Here is a 23029-nt window from a genome sequence, read left to right on the forward strand (position 1 = left end):
TGTGTGTTTTGCATGTGTGATTAGAACGAACTGACCCTATCAGTGTCTACTATTACTGAGCAGCCAGCGTATTTTCTCTCTCTGTGAGATTATGCATGCTCTCAAATACTCTCGTTGCCTCATGTAGCCTCGCTGACTATGCCAGCGCCAAAACCCCACCCCACCCCACCCCACCCCACCCCACACGCGCGCGCGCACACACACACACACACACACACACACACACACACACACACACACACACACACAAGAGAAAACAAACATAGGAGAGGAGAGAAAAACATGCAGGGTGGATTGCTTACTGTACTGTACATCAAATATTAAATTGTTTACCATTGCAAATAGACTCATCTCAGCCCAGGGTGTTCCAAGTGACAGTCAATGCTGCGAGAAGTGGTTAAAGTGGATCAGCCCTCGTTGTTAGTGGGGACCTACTGCTGTAACTGAGAGACTCATTTACCATTCACTCAGTTGCGCCTCTATTTTCACACACGCTTGTTGGAAATGCACCCACTCTGCATTAGTCAGGACTGACTCTGATTTCTTTGCTTTTGGGTGTTAATGTTGGAACCCCGGAGTGGTCTCTGCTTATGTAACAAACGTCACACAGTGAGGGGAAGGAGGAGGAGGAGGAGACGAAGAGCAAAAGCAAAACAGTGAGGAGTAGTGAAGAATAGTAAGCTGTTCTTCTTCTTCTTCAAAAAAAAAAGAGCAAATACCACACGGTCCATGCGTCATCAAATGCATCTCCCTTTACCTACGGGCTGTGAAAGTGCACAAAGACACACACATTTTCAAGCACATGCATATACATGTAGCACACACTTAAAACCAAACCAAGGGGATTTGTGCTTTTATCTTTTTTAACCACCAGTGGTAAAGTCAGGAACCCAGTGAATAATGCACCATATTTATCTGCTCCTCTCTCCAAGACTTATAATGTTTGTATTGCAGTACAACTAAATGAGTCATGAAATAAATAAATGGATGAAGCACTAGGTGAACATGTGAATGTATAAATAAATAAAAAAGAAACTATAGGAGTAGGGAGGCAGGCTGGTGTCTCAGCCAGAGGTATGTTGCCATCTTCTGGCTTTGGAGTCAAACTTCAGGGAACATTTTTTTTTTTTTTTTTTTTTTTTCTGAGACCCTTCAGCTTTCCATCTTTCATATTTTTGGCTGAAATGTGAGAGAAATTTGCATATTCTTATAACTTTCTCGGTAGCTGTAAACTAGTCATTGGCCACCACTTCTTTGGCTGTGCCATGGTTAACTTTCACCAAGTGCCATCATTTTGCCTAAGTGTTCTGCATAAGAAATCATAAATAAATATCACTTATGAAGTTATGCTACTGTTCTTACAATATGTCTCTACTTTGATGTGTCGTCATGAGTTAATGCCAGAATTCAGACGCCGTTCTTGTTAATCTAATTTGCATGTATGATTATCCACATATGCCCTCCTGCTCCACCACTGCTCCGAATATGATCTGTGCTGTGGCAGGGTGTTAATTGGCTTGGCCCTGCAGTGTGTACGTGCATCGGTGTGTGTCTGTACCTCCACCCAAATGTTTGCGTAAGAATATGTCAGCATGTTGACAGCGTGAGCGGTGTCGGAGTCTCTCTCCCCGGCCCAGCACATGTGGCTCTCCTCCAGTCTGAGTGTCTCTTTCCTCTGTTCCTAACATGCGCTCTGTGCCTCCACGTCCCTGTCCAGCCCTGCTTGGCTCTGGGAGGCCCTGGTCCGCCACAGACACGAGCCTGCCTATTGGAGAGTATATTACACTATATTAGCTGGACAATAAGTCAATGTACTGATTCACTGACTTTAAATAGCACCATATCGTGAAGATATGATCATATTGGATTATTATTTTTGCAAAATCCAGTCATCCAAATGAATGATTTCAAGCAAATTGTAATTAAAAACTAACCAAGTAAACTGTTTCATCAGTTTTGTTAGTTTGCATGTGATTCTCCTTGTATGATTAATATTGCAGCAAATAGGGGTAAAAACTAAAATCCATATCAGAATAACATTCGAATTAATATCTCAATGGTGAGTTGAGCCCTCCCTCGGCTCTCCATCATAAAAGTGTCTGCAGACAGTCTTGCATTGCAAAAATTAAGTGAGAAAACATTTATAGTCTCAGTCTCAGTAGATAATTCTGCTCTGCTGTGAGTTTGATAACCTTGTTTCCCAGACTTTCCCAGCCAGCTGCTGTGGTGTTTGTCTTCATTCTATTGTTCAGTACGAGATGTCTCCTGGGATTAACTGTGTGCCTTCCTTCATGGCGTCCGGCGACTTCACCAGCTATATTTTTTTTGTGTTGCTGCTGTCCAGACCAAGTACCTGTGTCTGTGCACCACGGTGTCACCTGCCAAGTGTTCATGGGAGTGTGTCTGCGTGCTGTATGTGGTGCTATGGTCAGCAACGTGAGAGATACTGTTTCCTTCTGTGTCCAAAGCGTTTGTGTGACTTCACTTGTGTTGCTCTGCTGTTCATTGTGTGGAGTTTTTGGTGGGGTCGGCGTGGGGTGCTCAATAAGCGGGATGCCACGCTGAGTGGGCACATGCCCCAGAAAGTGCCAGAGGACAATCAGCACTGCCGCCAAACACACACACATGCACTGCCACACACACACACACACACACACACACACACACACACACACACACACACACACACACACACACACACACACACACACACACAGAATCTATTGCCCTCTCTGTCTCTCGTTCTCTTTTTTCCTGTCTCTTCCCACTATCCCTCCTTGCTCCTTTTTGCCTGCGGCAAGACAGCTGTGTCCATCAGGCCGTGATGTCCATGACATGGGTCACACGCTAAGAACCTACTAAGATCATGGCAGCAGAGCAGATCCTCTAGCTGTTTGTGCAGGGAGGAGATGTGCAGAGGCTCCCTCGTGACCCGAAAAATTCATAACAAAAAAAAAAAGGAAATATACTCACTTCAACACTTTAAGTTATTATCTGTCAAAAAGTTCAAATATACACAATGTTCAATGCTTATTTAGAGTGTATATATTAATGCATATTTCATGTAAGTTTTTTTTTTTTTACTGTAATTGTGGACAGAATGTATGACATTAATGACTTGCTTCCATTGAGAAAGTCCTGTATGAATTCAGAAAAAAACATTTTGGGATTAATATATAAATTAGAAACATAATTTAATCAATATAGAGACTGAATAAATATTTGTTTTCATGCATTTTCACTTTGCAGGCCTCCTTTCAGTCTTCCCTATTTATTGTGCTGCTGACAGCAATAGAAGTACTAATGTTTTGAACAATTCCACAATAATGAATGGCCCTCCAGTCGCTTCTGAATGAGCTCCAGTGTGATTTCATGGTTGATTGGGCAGAGTTTTAACTGCATGCTCTTTGAAAGGTACGGTCAGATTCACTTAGAATTACCTGAAGCCTTAATTTTGTGTTTCACTCTGAGAATGTAGAAGGAAAAAATGTCAAAAAAGATAAATTACTCACTTGATGACACTTCAAACTATCTTTTTCAAGGTAGGCCAAGATAAAAGAATTGATACAAGTCAGTTTGGTGTACATTTTTTTGTATTGATTTAAAAGCAAATATCTTGCCAGCAAAACACAATGTTAGTGTGACTTACAAAAAGCAGGTCCACTTTTCTTTAAATATACATTAAAATATATTTTTTTAACTTTTTAAAAATTATTTTTTGAATGCACTTTTACAAGGTTGTTCATTTATAAACTTGAATTCATAAAACTTTAAACTAACTGAAAATTGTGATAACAGGCATATCAAGTTGATGGAGTGGCAAGCGAAGTCATTTCTCATTAAAGGCAAAAGTTACCGGATATAAAATTTAAAATTGTCACTTTAGAAATTTTTACAATGAAAGATTGCTGCTTACCTGCTGTTTATCAGTGATGAATCACTTTTCCTGAATCATTTAAAGAAATGGTGCTACTGATATATATTTATTTAAATATCTTTAATTCATCATTAGCTTTTATTGGAAAGTTTAAAAGAATGCAAGTTGTCTATATTATTTCAAAATCTAAATCCATGTCACTGTGTTTTTACACTTTTTTTTCTCTGCAAGTGATGCATTTAAATTTGGTGTTTGCTGTTGTCCCATTGCAAATAGTTTTTTTTGGGTGGGGGGGGATGGGTTTGCATTAAAATGACATTAATCCTGCTGTTGGTAATCCATCACCCCCCAGCCATGTGGAGCTGTATTTACAGTAAAAATATTGTCACACATTGCCACAGCTGCTCCAATTCACTTAATGTCGGGCTTTAAGGAGCAGCTAAAAGCTTTGTTCCAACAGTTCCGCGTCTTTGATGTGATGGAACTGGATATCCCCCCAGATCTGGAACACAGTCCCCGAATAAACACTGTGGTCTGGAGGTTAACTCGCAGAGCACTATATAGCCTGAATGCTGAAATCCATACCGCTTCAATGAAAGTCCTCTCTCACTCCTCTCCCCACCTCACCCCTCATTCATTCACTGCTTTCTTTCTCTCTCCCTCTCTCCCTCTCGAGCAGCTTTGGTAACTTTGGGCAGTGCGGCAGCATGTGCTCTCTCTCTCCCTCTCTATCTTTCCCTCTTCATCTCGTCTCTCTGTCCCTTTTCACTCGCCGAGGTCCATTTGAACAGAGGAGCTGTGCTCTTTTTGACCTGTGCTTGTCAGTGTTAATTGTATGGGTTTAATTACAAAAACACATTTAGCACGTTGAAAGGGGTTTAAGTTAAATCCTTCCCCTTCAGACCAAACCTCCAGGATTTAGATGTGGCAGGGCTGTATCAGCTATCTGAGTCAGATTAGATGTTGTCTCTTATCTTACCAGAGCCTGTCTTTTGAGCAGCCTTTTATTCAGCTGTCTGTCTGAGGCTCTTGCAGGCTGCTTAGATGCTCTTAGCACGGCGGCTTGATTTGTATGACGAGTCCACTCATTGCTTCTTTTAAGAATGATTCTGTGTTTCTTTTTGTCAGTTACATAAAAAAAAGAGCAAGTGCAAAAAAAACCCACAAAGAACTTGTAAAATTGCTGTAAATAAAAAAAAATATATATCTACATATTATTTTGAATATCTGCAAATAGAATATATCTGCCACTTTAATAAAAGTTAATACATTATTTTATTTTGGCCTAACAACAAGAATACATTTTGCTATTTTAGGCATGTGACTGTTCTCAGGTTGATGCAAACACAGCATCTGTCGTTGTGTGAAACATTACCTTTGCAAGAACAAAATTAAGCATCCGACAATGAAATACTAATATGTGAAGTAGACTTACAAAACCACTTACAGATTTGAACAAATATTTAAATGCTTGCATTAAAGATTTTAAGTTAGATTTTTAAATTGCGCAACATAAAATGGGCCCACACACTGGGCAGAAACGTCTGTAGATAAAACATAATGACATAATTCTACAGTACAGACATGTCCAGACTTAATTCAGTTGATTCCAGCCCATTGTGAAGCAGCCAGTGAAGCTCTGTTTAATCAGAAGGATTTGTCATGTGATTGACGGACTGTTGACAGCAGTATTGGGGCAGTATTTAGCAAGGTCTCAGGACCCCCGTGGCTAAAGTGAATTTTATGGAGACACTGGTGGGTCGCTGGCATAACAAGAAGTCAGGCAGTTTTTAAAGCTGATGCAAATGAAGGTATTTCATGTTGACATCTCACCGTCTGGGGTGTGATAGTTGATCACTTTGTGCATGGTGGGAAAACAAAAGTGCATGCAAGGCCAACACCACTGCACAGTCTCTGGGAGCGTGCGTGTGATCATGTGCATGTGTGTGCAGTTACACCCACCACTGTCCCTCTCTGTGTCTGCGAGCAGAGGAGAGTACATTAACAGACCTAATTTACAATGGATGGACTCTGCCGACTGGAGCATTTGGAGTTATGAGATAGTTAAGCGCTTGGTTAACAATGTTTGGTTTGAAAATGGGGCGAGTAGCTCGATGGTCATCTGTGTCTCTCATCAGGAGTTATTACTGACGGGACTTTAAACGTTAAATGAATTTGTTAAAATAAAAAAAGATATTAAACAATATTAACGATAATTTATTGGATAGCTCTCCTCCTCTATAAATACTTTAATGTGACACAATGTCACATGGACTTAATTGTTTTAACATACTTAACTTTTGTTTATTTATATATTATTATTTGATTTATTTGCAACTTTTTTGTGTTGTCACACTTTAGCTTTTAATATGCATATTTAATTGGGTGTTCTCACTCTGAAATAAACACCAACAAAAACACATACTTTTTGATGAGTATCAATATTTGAGATGAACAAATTCACTTGCTGCTTGTTTTGCTTTTTTCAACAGATTTCAGGAAATACAAATTCCCAAATAAAAGTGATTTTTTATTTTATTTTTTTTCCTTGATGCAACAACACATACATTTCTGTAATTAGCTGTTTCAGAAAATTACAACACAGCAAGTACAACTTTAATTAAGGTTCCCCTGGATTATTAGAGTCTACAAAATATTTACTCAAATAATGCATTTAGGTAAAAACAAATGTCAGAGGGGTGATTACATTAGTATTATGTATATTGTATTAAAGAAAAAGAATAGTTTAAAAAAGGGGCTTTAAGTCAAATAGCCCTGTAAAATATTGAAAGTATTGAATTTGCTTATAGAAACAATGCAATCTTTTACTTTGTGTATTTAACTTTTAATGTTGTTGTTTTTTTGTTGCTTTTTTTAATGCTGTAATTTGATTAACATAATTACATGAATTAAACATTTGTGGTCTAAATGTTGCTTTGCAGTTAAGGCTCTTTAACTCAAACACCACAACTGTCAGAAACTAAAAGTAAATGTTGTTTGAAGAGGTTGTACTCTCATAACTCCTGTGTTTTATACCTCCTATCCCTGACCTGATCATTTACAGACACATGTTGTTCCCTTTAGAGGCAAAAGATGACCAACATTTAATGAAAAATATACATGTTGAATGTTTTCTAACTTTATTTGCGCTGCAGTCCTGAGGTCAAGGTTTTGTGGGCAGCACTGCCTCTAGGTGTAACGCTGAGAACTACAGTCCTGTCAAAATGGATTTTGACTATTCTTAAGGTTTAAAGACATCTTGTGTGCAATAATAGAAGATCTCTTTTGAATTCAGAGGCATGTGACAGGAGACCCTTTATTTTATTTTCATTTAGCTGTGTTTCCATTTGTCTAAATATGTGATCATCTCAGCCTGTCTCTCTCACACTAAAATGAAAACAGAAAAATATCACAAAAAGCATAAGTCTTGACTCACGTAAGTGATTTCAAATTTGTTTCTTTCCACTGAAAGGATAAAAATGAGAATGAATGAATTGCAGCTCTGAGGTTTAATTGCTTTTTCATGATCCAGCAATCCTGCAGGAAAATGCAGCGTAAAAAAGCCCAATTAGAGTCTTTTCACTTTGTGCTGAAGACAGCAGGGTTCAGGCTGATTGTCTTTCTCTGCTAGTTGCTCTGCTCCAGAAGGTGATACTGGGCTGGACCCCTGTTACCCTCCGAGCCTTCTGTTAAATTTGGCAGAAAAAACACCGGGGCTCAAGGAAGAACAAAGGCGCGCTGGTTTCACCATAGAACCAGAAAAAGAATCCCTGAAGAATGGATTAATTTGGTCTAATCGAGGAGACCCTTTCCATGCTCACTGTAGCAATAAGAGCTATTGGAGCAAGCAGGAAGCAGCTCTCTTATTAAATTGACTAAAATGGCTGGAAAGTTCTTTACCTTGTTCCCCGTATACAGCAGATGCTCTGCATTAATTGGTCTATGAAGGCCTGACCCGGGGTTCTGAGCACGGGGTTTAGGAAGCATATTTATTATTTGCTATAACCTGGCGTACATGATGTGCGCTCGCAAGGGTCGTATTTTATAATATCATCCAGTTCTTAATGTTCAGCGTGCTTTTTGGGGGTGGGGGGGGGGGGGGTGTTTGGGAGGTAATGTTTTAACAGCAGGTAAGTCCTAAACACCATTCATCAGAGGCCTGCTCTCTCCCCTCATCCGGCCACAGCCATGACTGATGGGCCTGTCTTTTGTATGAATGTTTAGCACAGTGGAAAGCCATATGCCACTGGCACCAACTCCTGCCCACCACCTCCGACTGTAGCAGTGGTGGAGAGAAGAAGGAGAAGAAGAAAGTCAGAGGGAATGGCAGAGAGACTCGGTTCAAAAGCGAAGCAGCAAGAGAGAGGAAAATAAGCCGAAAAGAGAACTCAAACACACCGTTCTTTCCCTGAAGTGTTTGGAGCGAAACCTTAAATATAGACAAGTAAAACGGTGAAGAAAAATCTCAGTTACTTCCATACAACGTGAGTGCATATACATACATTAAAGTGTTCGAGATTTTAATAAGAGAAGTGGTGGTGGTGGGAGGTTAGATGGGAGGTGGTGTTGGTCCATCTGTCCCAAGCAGCCTCTCTCCCGGTGCTGCTGCCACCCCCTCGTGAGAGAAGCACAGCTGTTACTGGAAAACCCTACTGTCCAGAAAGGGGCCCGCTCTCCTCCCCTCCGTCCTCCATCCCTCTGTCCCTCCAGCCCTCCACCTCTCTTGCCCAAAACGCCCCTGCACGAGGATGAAACGAACCAGCAAGCCCAGCCACTGTGCAGTCAGCCTGCGCGTCTGCAATTTCAAACCTCTTTAGATCATTTTTCATGCTCACCAGAAATGAATAATGCACACATTAACTGGTGCCAGTTAATAAATTTCCATCTCACTGCACTATATTTTTCAATAAGGGTCTAGCTGCTTCGTTTTGTTTTGCAAAACAGCCTCATAGGGCTCCTGCTGCAAATTATCCCTGTCCCCCTCCCAATTCATCTGTAGCCAGAAAGCCTTTTCCTTCACTTAAGAAATGATAAAATGATCCTAAACTGGCTTACATTTTCACTGTTGCATTTAATGTCAGTGAGTATATTGACCATTTTGTTATTTTCATGATCGCTCACAATGTTTTTCTCAGCTAAAGATAATACACCGCAACATTTTTCACAAGAGTGCATCCTCAAAATTCAGCCCCCAGGGCACCACTACATAGAGACAGAATCAATCTTGGGGAACTTCCAGCCTTTGTAAGGGAGCCAAATTGGCAGACTATGTCCATTATATCAGTTCAACAAAGCCCTGACTAGCATCTGGCCACACTGGACACTTTATAGCCCATCTCTAACTATTAATCATTGGCCACGACATCACGGACCCTCAAGAGGGTGGCTAGATGCTCTGTTACAGAGCTGAAAATGCCAGGGCATGTACACACGACGGTCCCAATACCCACTGACAGTAGCCCTCCTTAAAATGACAAAGTGCATCCAAGCCAGACGGACAGAGTGGTGTCAGGGAAGCACTGTGACAGGCGAGGGGGACCCCTCCGAAAATGCCACCATGCCCTAGTGGCCCACAGTGTTGTAGTGCACTGGTAGTATCTGTTCTGAGGTCGTGTCATGTAATATGATCTAGATGAAGCGGACAGGGTGGGTCCCTCTCCGAGATGCGGATGGGGTGTCAGACAAGCTGCTCCTCTAATAAGAACTGCCATTCTAATGATCACTCACTCAGCCTCACCTCTGACCCCTACTGTTATAAGAAACAGAGGGAGGGGCCGGCTGGGATGGTGGGAAGGACTTCAGGTTCAAATGCACAGTATTTACATCAATTAGACAGGCAGGATGGAGGTGCCCATCAGAGCCCATTAGGATTGTTGTGGTTGGGGGGAGGGGGAGCGAGCAGGAGGGACAGTGAGGGCCCTACGGAGGCCCAGCGGACACATCACAGGACTGCCCTTGATCACATCCTGTCACATTGATGAGAACTCTGTCAAAGCCACTCGTACAACATGTACAGTGCAGTATGTTTGTGACTGTGGGATGTGCGTGTGCGTGTGCACTTCAAGCAGCCTTTGAGTCCGTCTCCACATACCACAAACTACAATAAAGCAACATATCTATGATGCACTGCATTATTTACCTCTAAAAATATACACACATAAATCTAAGATCAAAAGGCCCTTCTTGCAGTCCCAGTCACTCCCTCTCAGGATGACCACCAGATGTATTCCCATTCGTTGCCTCAATTATTCCGTCGGGACATTTCCATGTGGCAATTTTGATAAGACGTGTGTTTCTTGATATTTGTTGGGGGGTTGCTGTTGGCGCTTAACAGATGCAAAATAGCACACCTGCTGTTCCAAAACACCCTCAGTGGGTTCAAATTAGTGCTCCCCTGCTTCTTGTTTTTCTATTGAATATGCTGCTGCAACAAAAGGATGACAATGATTTTTTTTTTTTTTTTTCTTCTTCTTCCTAATAACTTTTGTGGCAATCAAAACAACAAAAAAAATGCCTTGTTGTATTTAGTACTACAGACTTCTGAGTGGTTTTGGCTGTGAACAATCAGACATGAGTCTCCCTAATCCATTGATTGTAATGATCAAAAGTCATCAACGTGATTAACGAAACACAATAAAGAACCTCGCCCGGGAGTGGATTTCATTGTGTCGTTGTGATGGAGCATCCAAGCAGGTAAAAGGTGTACAGTGAAAACCCGGAGAACAAGGAGAGCACTTCATAAGGCTGTAGTATCCCATCTTTTATTAATGTCACTCCGTAGGACAGCAGGTTTTTGTCAGTCAGAATGGATAATGAAGATGTTGGCGGGGCCGGTGAATCCATCCCTTTAATACTCACATATTTTATGATAATGAAAGGTATTCAAAGAATGATTATGATAAAAGTGGGCTCCCCCACTGGTGTGCCAGCACAGCTGTGCAGCCAGACAGTCAGCTGCAGGCACTGAATGAAAGGATCACACAGAAAGTAAAGAAAGGATCCATAAGTACATAAAGGGAAAAGCTGATGGTTTTGCAGCCAATCGTGCGTCGGCAGCACCGCGTGTTACACTGCATGACCAAAAATAATATGAGGGAAAAGCTTTCGGTGTCGACTGTCACTATCCGAACGGGTTTTGATCTTATTCTGTCTGCATTCGCGCCATAGCATGAAGTCTTTTCACCACACTGACCTTTACACGAGTCTTGTTGAAACAGGTTTCATCTTGAACTAAACAATACTTTGAGTGTGCCCTGTGTGTGTGTGTGTGTGTGTGTGTGTGTGTGTGTGTGTGTGTGCGTGTGTGCGTGCGCGCGCAGGCTATTTGTTGTGGTTTCAGATGTATCGACCACTGACTCTTTACATCAAAGCAGCAAAAATAAAAAACAAGAGTTGAGCAACAAGGAAATTTCATCATGTGATACTAGTTGCATATTTAGGAGGTCATACACGGAGGACATTGATGGTCGTGTGTGCCGTGGCACCCCCCTCTCCCCCCCCGATGGGTGTATCAGTTAACATCTCCCAAACATCAAAGCGTCAACTGGTGTATTGTACTGTATGTGTAAACAAACTTCGCGGCCCCTAAAGGAAAGCCATACCAGCCCGCCGCAGCTTCAAAAGTTTCCTGCGAGCTGTAGGAAGCAGGTGAAAAAATAGAATAGTGTTGAACTTTGACCTCGTGTGCACACTTGTTGACTGATGTTTCACACTGGGGTTGCTTTTCCTCTCGGCAGCGTGCTTCAAGAAGAGCCGGCCTGCATGTGTGTGCGTGCACGCACAGTCCCCCGGGAGATCATCGCCGTCTCCCTTTGATGGCTCTGTGCTATGGAGCTGTTTTCATGCAGCACCGGGCCGTGGGTTTCCTGTCTCGGCTGACCCCTCATCTTCTGGCGGACACTTGAGAAAAACTTCCCAGGACAAACACCTTTCTCCCATTAACTACAGAGGCGACATGAGGAGCGGAAGGCAGAAGGGGTTGTGAACCTCGGAGGGCCATCCCACTCAGGAACAAAGAGATGTGCATTTAGAAAAAAAAAAAAAGGACATCATTACCACCTGCGCCCACCGGTGGTCGACACTTACCAGCTGATACCCCGGACAGTCGGTGTCCTGTGTTTTTCCCACACTGTGCGGACACGAGCGTTCCTCGGTCCAAACTGTAGCAGCTTTGGAGTTTAGAGGAACATTTGGAACCGCTGAGAAAGGGCCAACCCAAATAAATTTTACAGCAGATTCTCTAGGTCCACACATGCATGGCGCTCCGTCCAGCTGACACAACATGGGGTCAAAGATGAAAAGAGGATGGGGTTCACCGTGGATCAGGTCCACATGGCCTTCAAATGGGGCAACAAAACAGCACAGTGCAGCCGACCATGTAACCGGCGCAGGCATCCAACACCCCCGGCTCCAGACACATCTCACCGCCATGAAATCAAATTAGATACTCGACACTTGGGTCTCGCACACGAAAAAGTCTCCTCAAACTACTAAATGACATTTGCAACTGCGCAACATATTGCTTTTCCCTTTTGTTTCCCCTGTTTTAAGCCCTTTCTTTCTCTGAAGAACAAAACTGGAGCCCGATACGCAGATTTTTTTTTGTTTGTTTTGTTTTTTATTTCCAAATGTTTCAAAGCCAGAATTAGTGAGATAAAATAATACAAAGTGGAACAATGGAAAAATTTGTTTTACAGTAGGCGGGGGTCCCAGTGGGCTCCCTCAGGGTGTGTTGCGTTTAATCTGGTCCAGTTTGCGTCGCAGCATGTTGTAGTTGTCTCTGGTCCCAGGAGCCTCCGGGTCCAACTTTAGAGACAGCTCATAGTGTTTCTTTGCCAGCTCCAGCTTCCCCCAGCGATGATACAACACAGCTGAGGGAAAAAAAAAAAAAAAAAAGAAAAAAAAAAAAAAGACAGAAAGAGAAACCTTCTTTAAGATGAGAAGCTGCAACGATTCTAATTCTATTCATTTGGAGCCTTCAGTACAGGTGAGCTGCACAATATTGCTTCTGCTACGATACATAAATATTCTTTTTGCTTTTGAGTGCTCAGAATTTCTCAGAAACACTGTACAATATGTGACACAATCAAAATTGCAGTAGACTTACCTAAATTGCCATGGCAACTAGCTGCATCTGGGTTGATCCGAAGGGCGTGAAGGAAGAAGCCCTCGGACTCCTGAGAAACAAGAAAAAAAACAAAACAACATACTGAATTATATTTACTAGTCAGAGAGATTTACCACCCTTGACTGAAAATCTTTAACATGCATGAGTTCTGTTTGTTTATACTGTTTTGACTGACCTTGTATTTCTGTAATTTCCCCAGGACATTAGCCAATGAAAACATGATGGTGTGGTCGTCGGGGAGGAGCCTCAGAGCCTCTCGGCCGATCAGCTCTGCTTGACCCAAGTTACCTCCGAGACAAAATTACCAAAAATGTCAGACATAAATATTATATGATACCCACAGCACACCTACAGCTAGAGAGAGAGGGGGGGGAGGGGTTAGGGGGGGCCTCAGATTTACTTTCAGTGTAATCAGCGCAAGACACAATATTAATGGAACAAAACCTAATCCCAGTTCCAGTGATGCTGCAGAAATGTTGCCTCACATTTAGACTGTTAAAATCACAGATCCAGAGACACATCAGAAACAGCTCAAACGCTGAGAGTTCGACTGTTTATTTATCAGCAGTATCTAGAGGAGAGTTTTTCCCTCTCCACACACGGAGGAGTGGTTTAGTCTCCTAATTAAGGTTGAACACAAGGCCCACTGGGTTATTGATCTCTGTCACAGATCCGTCTGATGTCTGGCCAGCAATGGAGAAAGCGAGACAGGCAGACAGACAGAGAGACAGAGGGCGAAACAATGGCAGTCATGTCCTGAGTCATGGCCTGTGCCCTTCAGACACAGCTTGCCAACATGTGACTGCATGTGTGACTGTGTGTGCGTCTGCCTGGATTTACACTGATTCGCTCTTTTGTTTGTGTAATGATCAAAAACAAAAGAGGAGGGGTGAGCACCAAAGAGAAAACAATATTCCCAATTCCTCACTATTTCAAAATGACACCTATTGTTCTTCTTTTCTCTGTTTTTTTTTTTTGCTTTTTTTGTTTGTTTGGTGGGGAGCTGGGGAGATGGGGAGATGGGGAGAATTATTTCTGTCAGATTTGGGGGAACAAATGCGGTGGGGGAACTCTGAGGGGGCGCTGTTCTCGCTGTGCTTGCCCACGTTTGATCAGGAACATACTGGGCCCTGATTGGACAGTTCCAGTGCCCTCCTGGGAGACTCCGCCCCCACGGGAGCAGCTTCTGACAAAACGGCTCGAGCGTTTGGAAATCAGAGCATTCTCCACACGGCAGGGAAGAGTGCCTTCAAAACTCACAACACAAAGCTTTAATACATAAATTTCAAGCATTGCTGATTCCTGCTCTTCCGGTCTAATCTTGTTGGCCATTTAGATTTCCTGCCTTTCCAAAATAACAACGCTGTGTTTCTTGGCTGTTAATGCTGTAACAAGCTGCAGCCACAAGACGGAATTCTGTGACAGTGAAGTGACTCATGAATTCACTGATATTCACAAATAAGTGAATATTATTATTATTATTATTATTATTATTATTATTATTATCTAGTATTTGTTTTAAATAAACCTTTCTCACACAAACAGCACAAGAAAACATTTTGCAGTACAGCATTGGAGACGTTTGTGTATTAAAACATGTGTGTGTGTGTGTGTGTGTGTGTGTGTGTGTGTGTGTTTTGCTGCTACCTGTGTTGTCCAGCAGAATGACCATGTTGTTCCAAGCCAGGCTGTGTTCAGGCTTCAGCACAGTTGCATTCCTCCAAGCATTCAGGGCATCCACATGTCTGTTCTGGTCAGCATACTGCCATGAAAACAGACGAACAGCGTTATAAAATCCGGCTTATATGAATATATGTATACAAATATACAGTAGTTTCTCCGTTTCTTTATGTGGTTTGAATTTAGGATCCAAGTCGTAGAGGAGCATCATCCAAAAAAAAATGACTAAAACCCTTATTTCTGTTTGTTAAAGCACATCATCTATTGTTCATTTTATGATGACAACTGACTGACAGTATTCACATCTCGGAGCCTCACCAAGCGTCCCAGGTTGTAGTAGCAGTCTGGGTATTTCCTGCGGAAGCGGATGGCGTTCCAGTAGCTCTGCTCCGCTTCCTCAAACTTCTGCAGGCTGTTCTGAACGATACCCAGATTCATCCAAGCTGCAGCAAAGTCAGGCCTGCACAGGTTCAACAATACAAAGCTATCAACAGGCAGGAATCTGTGAAACAACGCGATAGTTTGTGTGTACTGAGTGATGTATTCTTTTATTTTGGACAACATACTGAATGGAAACAGCTTTAGCCAACAGCTGCTCTGCTTCTACAAGTTCATTCTTCTCCTTCAGGATATTCCCCAGGTTGTTCATTGCATGGACGTAGGTAGGATGGAGCCTGAAAGAAACAAGCAACAAAACAAGTCAACTTCTTGTTTATTTGTTAGAAGTTGATCAAATTGCCATTGCTTAGTGAGGAGACATACCTGACTGCCTCTCTGTAGTAGCTGATAGCTGCAGAAGTGTTACCTTTGTCAGCCAGGTTCTTACCGACATTATAATGCACCTGAGGAATCAGTCATCAACACATAAGGCATCAGAGTGGGGCTTAAAGTGTATGGCTGTAATGTATTTTCACATACAGTTCAAACAAATGAATCCTGGAAGGACTGACATATGAACTACCTACTGACACGTCCATAATAGAGACAGAAGAACACAGTGAAGGTATTTTTTTTTACCTTGGCATTGAGCGGACAGACAGACAGCGCACTGGTGAAGAGGCTTTGTTCTGACCGCCACTGGTGACTACGGAGCGCACAGCGAACTGCATACACACAAAACAGCGCGAACACCATGACACACAGCAACTTCTGGAAAAAGAAAGAAAAAGCACAAAACAAAGGAAACCTTAAACAACCAAGTACAGTAAATCATTACAACATCAAGCTCACAAATAAATGATCAGCAACAGAGTTCATAGCCTGAAACTGTATCTGTGCAACACGTGGAAACCGCCCGCTGTTATCATCCTTTCATAGGTAAGTCATTAGTCATTTCTCATGTGTCCCTCCTCTACATCGCTGAGTTACAGAATCATCAAAGCAGCATGAACAGGTGGTTAAATAAAAGCGTTTCAAACCAGTGCAATGTGACTGTTGACTTCAGAAATGTCACTGTGTTGAATCTTAGCTGGAAACTGGGCGCTTTATTCTTTACTTCAGTGCAACGGTTCTCAACCGGTTCAGACACACATTTTTCCTTCCTCGTTAAGCCACGACCCAAGTTTTTGATCTACTCCAATTTATTTCACACCAAAAAAACAAAAAGCACAAATACACGATGCCTTCATACACCGTTTTAAAAACGTGCAAAAAAACAAAAAAGTAGAAACAAAACAGCAGACTTATCTTGAACTACAGGCGAGTTTAAAATGGTGCTGGTATGACGTCTGAAGAAGCTAAACGCAACTGTATAAAATAAGAACTTATCTCGTCCTTACCCTGTTTACAAATGCTCTCATGAGACATCTAGTGAGGTGACGGCATTTTTGGTTGTTACTGTCAAGACAAAGCTGGCAGCAACCAGCTACAGCTTGGGAAACGTACATATGTCTTTCAATATAAAAGTACAGCAGATGAAATTCTGCAGACTTCAACTTTGTAATTACACACACATTCGCAATCCATTCAAAACGACCTCACCAGTTGACACCACTGCTTCAATGTGACATTTTTGGTACCATTTAACCCTACCCTGTACTTGGACCAGCGACAGCAGCAGTGTCCCAGAGAGTAGGCCAGCAGCAGGCAGTAGCCAGCCGAAGACAGGTAGAGCACTCTCTCGGCGATGACGAAGCCCACCCTGAAAAAAATGTTACAGGCGGGCAGAAAAGGGACGACCAGCAGCACCAGACCCAAAGTCAGTGTCCTGGTAGGGAGAGAAAAAGGCCACAGAAGGCCAGCGCTTCATAATCATGCATATAACACACACACAAAAAAAGTCTGTTTTACACTGTATGGAGATGAAATTCAGGCTTGGAAAAGGAAAACTCTAAAAACCTTCCCTATGAACCACATACACTGTCTGTGTCTAACCAACAGAGAAGCACTCCAACAGAATCGAGATGTGGTTCCCTGGTCACACTGCAGTGGATATGATACTATTTTTCATAATCAAGTGTAAGTCTAGAGAGTCCAACATGTACTTTCACTTCATCTACAGCGAGTGTGAGACGGCTGTGCTCGCCTACCTCCTTCTCTGGCTGTCCTGCGAGCAAAAGGCTTGGCTTATCAAGCCTATCAGGACGCACCAGAGCAGCAGCAGCCACACCATCCTCCAATCAGTGGTTGACTTAATGAGAGGCACACAGCCCATGGACCAATCAAAACACAGCCACCAGGGACACAGCAGCAGCCAGGCATTAAGAGAGTAGTAGTAATTATAGTTCACGATCTGCCAATCAAAAAGGAACAGGAGGGGTGCAGAATGGGAGAGGGTAGAGAACGATAGAGGAAGAGCAGCATTTAACATTCAGACTCACAGTCACTGCGTTTAAAAATCATGAAGATACTCACAACAAACATAATATTAGACATTCAATTAAACTAAACTGGAAAAATTAAACGTGCTTCAATAGAGTCGACTTCTAATTGCATAGATGTCATTATACAGCTTGAAAAAAATAAGTATCATTTCATGACAAAATTGTGCATAACTATGGTGCATGATTACATGTTGTGTATCCAATCAAATAAACTCCACAATGAAATTGTACTCACTCGAAGAAATATATTTTCTGCAAAAGAGGCGGGGTTGTCTACTTCAGTGAATGCCGGGGGTCCTGTTCCCATTATCCTCCAGCGTGCGTAGAGCATGGAGAGTCCTCCCAGACCCATTAGAGCCAATCGTGTAAGCAATCCCATTCGAAATATGTCGCTTACCTGTCAGAAAAATATTATCACTTGTTACCAGCAATTACAAAAATCTATGCTTGTCAGTTAGTTTCACGCACTGTTCATCAATAATGTACCGAAATGCACGCTGCTTTATATGGACAATGCATGTGATGTGACTTTAATATTGTAAGTGAGTGCATAATTTATGACAGAAAAGAGGGGGAGGGTATATATAATGTAACTCACATCAAGTGGATTCTTCCTAAGGAGAAGCCTCTGGCTGAGTTCATACACATTAACATTACAGATCAGGAGGACATCAAAGGCTGCATTCACACCCTGAAGGAACATGGAAATGGCATTTAAAATTCATATAGGTCAGCAGCAAAACGAATATTTAGCTCGTTTCACGTGTAAAAAAAATATGAGTCTTTTAGGTTGTTAATGAAGACAAGAATCACCAGAGGAGGAGATGCAATCGATTGGGATGTCTTTATAAAGTATTTATCTTGCAGCACTGATGAAATCTCTCTTTTACACTTTGTTTCTGCTGGATGTGATGAAATCATCAACTCTAAAAAAAAAAAATGGATTTCCAAAGAAGACTTCATACCAAGACGGTGATGCCTTGTTCTTTACAGAGCATTGCCGCGGCACACAGCAAGAGGCTGACCACGACCCACTGGACAGAAAACCTGTCATCTCTGTCACTCCCTGAGAACACAAAGCCAACACAACAAAGGCTTAAAATGTAGGTGTTCAAACAGACGCGTCTCAAAACTAGCAGCTCGAAGATTTTTTTTTTTGACGCTGGCAATATATTTTTCAGCACACATGGAAAGTCCTTTGAACTTAAAGAGAAAGATTTGTGTTGGCAACCTACCTCTGTTAAAAGCTTTGCAGTAAGTGAGGAAAGAGAGCTGGAAGAACAGGGCGCATAAAAGGTCCGCTCGGCCCACTACGCCCGCCACCTTTTTGAGATGGAGAGGCAAAGGGAGAGAAATTGCGAGAGATTAAACGACGTCGTACACGGAGCAGTAAAACAGAAGAACAGGATTATCACATGCATTCTTTCATAAGTTATTGCTTTTTGTTACACGCGCGCTAACATCACGCTCTGTTTTGCATCGTGCACCCGGTAATAACTTGGAAGCTTTTTTAACAGAGGAAGGAAGCAACTCTCATTACCAGCGTGGCCTGTTGGTGTGTGTGTTCTATACAGTGTGTGGGTACAGTATGGTTGACGTCCTGGGGTTGCCTGCTTTGATACATACAGCAGGCCTAAGCCAACAGACTGCCTCCCTCCCACCCCCCAGGTCTCACCCTGCCCTGCATGATTAAAGAGAATGGAGAGGGGGAATTGCTGCCTTCCAGCCAAGCTTTACAGCAAAAACACATATACTGGCAGGTCAATAAGCATCCCAACACAGCTTAAATAGTCAGGCCGCGCAACTGCGTGCACCTTGGCCCTGCGCTCCCAGCTGAGACGGGGCTTTTGTTCTTGGCATGGAACCACTAGGTGTTTAGTATTAAAACGTCTATACTGGCAAGTCAAGATCTCCTGATGCACTGCTGTTCCATGTTGGTTCGAAAAGTTTATTTGGAGCCCAAAATCACAACCCGTATACTACGTGTCAATGAGCTGTAAATGCCCTCAACAGGAAGCGTTGACCTGACCCAATCAAAGTTCAAAGAAAAAAACTACAGCTAACCAAAGAGCTCATACATGACGCTGTGGTAGAAATAAATGGGAATGAAGATATGTAAATGACTTCTTTGGCTTTCAACGATTTCAAATCTGTATTTGTTTTCTTGGAGAGTTGGATGAAAAACAATTTGTTTTAATGACATTGTTTTCTTCATTGTTCAGATGCATTACGGCAACTTTAGTCAAACACTGCAAATACGGTGAATCAGTGATTACAAGTTCATTTACGTTCACTTGCATTTAAAGAATTTCTGGGACTCTTCACAGTGTTTTTTACTTAACACCAGACAAAGAGTTGTCAACAGACAAAGAGATGTGCGAGTACACGGAGGGAACAATACTTTGTTACAGTATCATACTGAACAACTGTACTGCACTGTTTCTGACATGCTAAATGTCAGAGATATTTTAACAAATGTTTCTTTTGTTCTCACCAAAAAAAAATAAACGCCAGTGTGACCTATGATTTGATATAATGTAAAAAAATAAAAAATAAAAAAAAGAACATTGTTTTTCTTTTAGATCTACTGTTAGTGTTCTCTTGCAGTATTTTTGCTTTATACATCATGGATTGGTGGGTAGTCCAAAAAGTTGAGAATGAAACAGTTTTCTTGTCTGCATCTTCTGTTGATACTGGTGATCAATGCATCCAAACCACACAAAAAAAAAAACATATGTTTTTACTGCACAATATGAATGACTATTGAGAGCTTTAGCTCTATATGGGATTCTCACACCACTAAATACTTCACATCATAGGATATTATTGACATTAATGTGTATTCAAAGATTGCATTTACTACATTTATTATTGCATTGATAATACTGCGCATATAAATAAACAATCACAATACTTACACTTTCCGTGTGAACTGGGTGCGCTGCGAAGAAGACGGCAGCAAGCAGAGAGGTCTTGGGAGCATAGTTCAGTATCCTACCCTTCTCATCATAGGCCAGTCCACCAATCAGTATAGCGAACATGTCAATCATAAGGGCGGATATGACAGCATGGAGGATGATGTTCAGCACATGGAAACCAACAGGGTGCAGGCCTCCCGCTATGAGGTAGTTCAGCCTGCAGCAGCAAGAGGGGGGAAAAAAAAAAACCTGGTGCTAAATGTATGGCAGGTGTAAGAGAGTACAGGCTCACAAGCATGTCTTTGAGAGGAGGGCGACGCTATTGTTAAGTCTGATGTGACATGATGATGCCATCGGGACAGGGTGAAAAACCGTGTAGCCGTCATTGTGTGTTGTCTTTCCAAATGTTATGCACTGCCTTGACCGGCCCAGAAAAGAAAATCAAGGCCCAGTTCATGCCAGGTGATGATGGTGATGATTTTTGCTCTACCCCACAACACTATATATTGAAATCGTTAAATTATTAGTTAAAGTATCAGCATAATATTATCATTAGCATACAACAAAGAGTTGACTGACGACTATTAGTCGAGTTGCAGGATCGTTTAGTCGGGGTCAGCCCTGGACAGAACGCAGGATTCCTTACCTGAACGTAAGGACAGTGAGAGGTCGGTAGGATTTGTGACTGGAGTTGCTGCTCAGGTTGCTTCCCCAGAAGTCATTGCTCCAGATGTTGTTCAGGGGTGTTGCTGGTTTCAAGTCCTGCAACACACACATTAAAAAAAAAAAAGACAGATTCTAGCACTTGATGGGGCATAAGCAGTAAGACAATGAAACATTTTTTTTTTTGCAACATAAAGGGAAATAATTTTGCAGGATTTTCTGCATGATCTTGAAAAAAAAAAAAAGGAAAACTGACCTTGTTGTTGACAATTGCTTCAGAATCATCAAACACAAACTCTCCATCGTAACTGTTGATGAAGCACAGGAGTGCCACCAGGGCGACGGTGGCCTTGGCCTGGACTGGAGCGAGCTTTGGCAGGGGGATGTGGTGATCCCAGTACACTTCAGTCAACGCCATCACGCACCGACTCCTCGGGTCATTCGGAGTCATTATCTTGCTCCCTGATGGGAAGAGTCACGTGTTACACAGGGGGTCAAGCTGCTATAAAATACTACACACACACACACACACTTCTAACCGTCTCGTTCATAAAAATCCCCGTGTTTATTCACAGGCTGGATTCATACCTTTACCTTCTCAAGAGGACACGTTGCGAGAGGTCACCCTTTCTCTTGCAACCCTTCATGTTTAGCGAACGACCTCAACGTGAACTCGTCGAGGAGAGACGGAAGTCGGACCTGCGCGATAAACGCAGTGATTAGATCTGCACTTTGTTCCACAGGTGAGGCAATTACGTTGTCACTAGCACGCGACGCCGTTAACGCGAAGGGTACCTTACATTTAGCAAGCTAACCGCGTGCCTCGCCAGCGGGCTGTTTTTCCCCTTTATCGGTAGTTTGTTATGCTGGTATTTACCCGCTATCTGTTTTTTGTTTTTTATATATATCTATTTTGTCGAAAGGCGGAAGGTTTTCATTCACAGAAGACACTCCTCGCGGAGAGCTCGCGGCTGTAAACAAACGTACACGCTCGAGCTGCAAACACTTCCTCCTCGCTGTTGCTGTCACGTGGTCAATTTCAGCCAATAATTGATGCCGAATGAGTGTGTAATGTTGTGAGTGGAGCTGATCACAAGTGGATATGTATATATAAAAAAACAAAATTTAAAAAGGGGCTTAAAACAGTATTAACAGACGCAGTTGCGTTTTTAAGATCATTTGATTAGGTTAGGTAGTTACTTTATTAATCCCCGAGGGGACATTTTTTCGCTACAGCAGCATACAGAAGCAATAAGATAATAATAGAATAATAGAAAAGCAATAAAATAGCAGTAAAATAGCAATAAAAAATATAAAATGCACAGTATATACAGTACAGTATATATATCTATATATATTATATACAAACAACCAAGAAACACAGTCAACAGTGTTATTGTTATGTGATGGATTTTGCCAGAGGTGAGATTGCTCTTACGGTTCATAAATACTGACTGACGCTTATTTATCTGAGGCAGAAAGCTCTTTAAAAGCTCTTCAACCATTTGTCACGTCTCCCAAGGAGCTTGAACTTCGAGTTGCAACAGTGAATGCGGAGCTTGTTATCTTTATCTTCCTCAAATACAATTGATTTTGAAGCATCATGCTCTGAATACTCGCTGAAATAACCGCAGCATTTGAATGCATCACCCGCCAACATATCTGTTGGCTTTAATTATTTCACTAATGCCTTTTAGTCATCAGCAGTATGGTCATACTTTAAAAAAAAAAATTAAAAAAAAAAAAGGAAAACACTTTAGTGCTTTGTTCAGCAACAGCTTCAGGTTCCTCAGATGCCACGATATGAAAATACATCGGTTGTCGCTCCTTTTTCGTAAGCCAAGATGGCAAATATTGAGTGGAAATTGTCCAATGTTTCAAAATAATTTGTTGGACTGTTTTGAGTGCATCATCCGGGTAGTGGACTGCATGTTTCCATATC

The 23029-nt window shown here is 42.1% G+C and overlaps 1 protein-coding gene across 2 annotated transcripts; it reads right to left on the reverse strand.

Annotated features, from left to right (window-relative positions):
• Window positions 1-12480: 12480 nt before the first annotated feature.
• tmtc4 (transmembrane O-mannosyltransferase targeting cadherins 4) lies at window positions 12481-22092 on the reverse strand. Of its 2 annotated transcripts, XM_069154279.1 has the most exons (19): window positions 21888-22092; window positions 21682-21786; window positions 21344-21549; window positions 21071-21186; window positions 20425-20641; window positions 18742-18829; window positions 18472-18572; window positions 18105-18197; window positions 17742-17903; window positions 17213-17415; window positions 16716-16890; window positions 15702-15833; window positions 15447-15526; window positions 15251-15358; window positions 15003-15144; window positions 14652-14766; window positions 13180-13292; window positions 12984-13053; window positions 12481-12747 (listed from the first exon to the last, which is right to left on the reverse strand). In XM_069154279.1, exons 3-19 carry the CDS (start codon window positions 21536-21538, stop codon window positions 12599-12601), a joined length of 2259 nt encoding a protein of 752 aa, XP_069010380.1. In that variant the 5' UTR covers window positions 21539-21549; window positions 21682-21786; window positions 21888-22092; the 3' UTR covers window positions 12481-12598. The 2 variants fall into 2 exon arrangements, with proteins under 2 accessions (XP_069010380.1, XP_069010379.1); XM_069154278.1 differs by having other exon boundaries at window positions 21676-22092.
• Between the last annotated feature and the right edge of the window lie 937 nt (window positions 22093-23029).

The sequence above is a fragment of the Embiotoca jacksoni genome, unplaced genomic scaffold (genome assembly GCF_022577435.1).
Source record: "Embiotoca jacksoni isolate LCO1_2020_lvr unplaced genomic scaffold, fEmbJac1.0.p SCAF_2, whole genome shotgun sequence".
NCBI classification, from domain to species: domain Eukaryota; kingdom Metazoa; phylum Chordata; class Actinopteri; family Embiotocidae; genus Embiotoca; species Embiotoca jacksoni.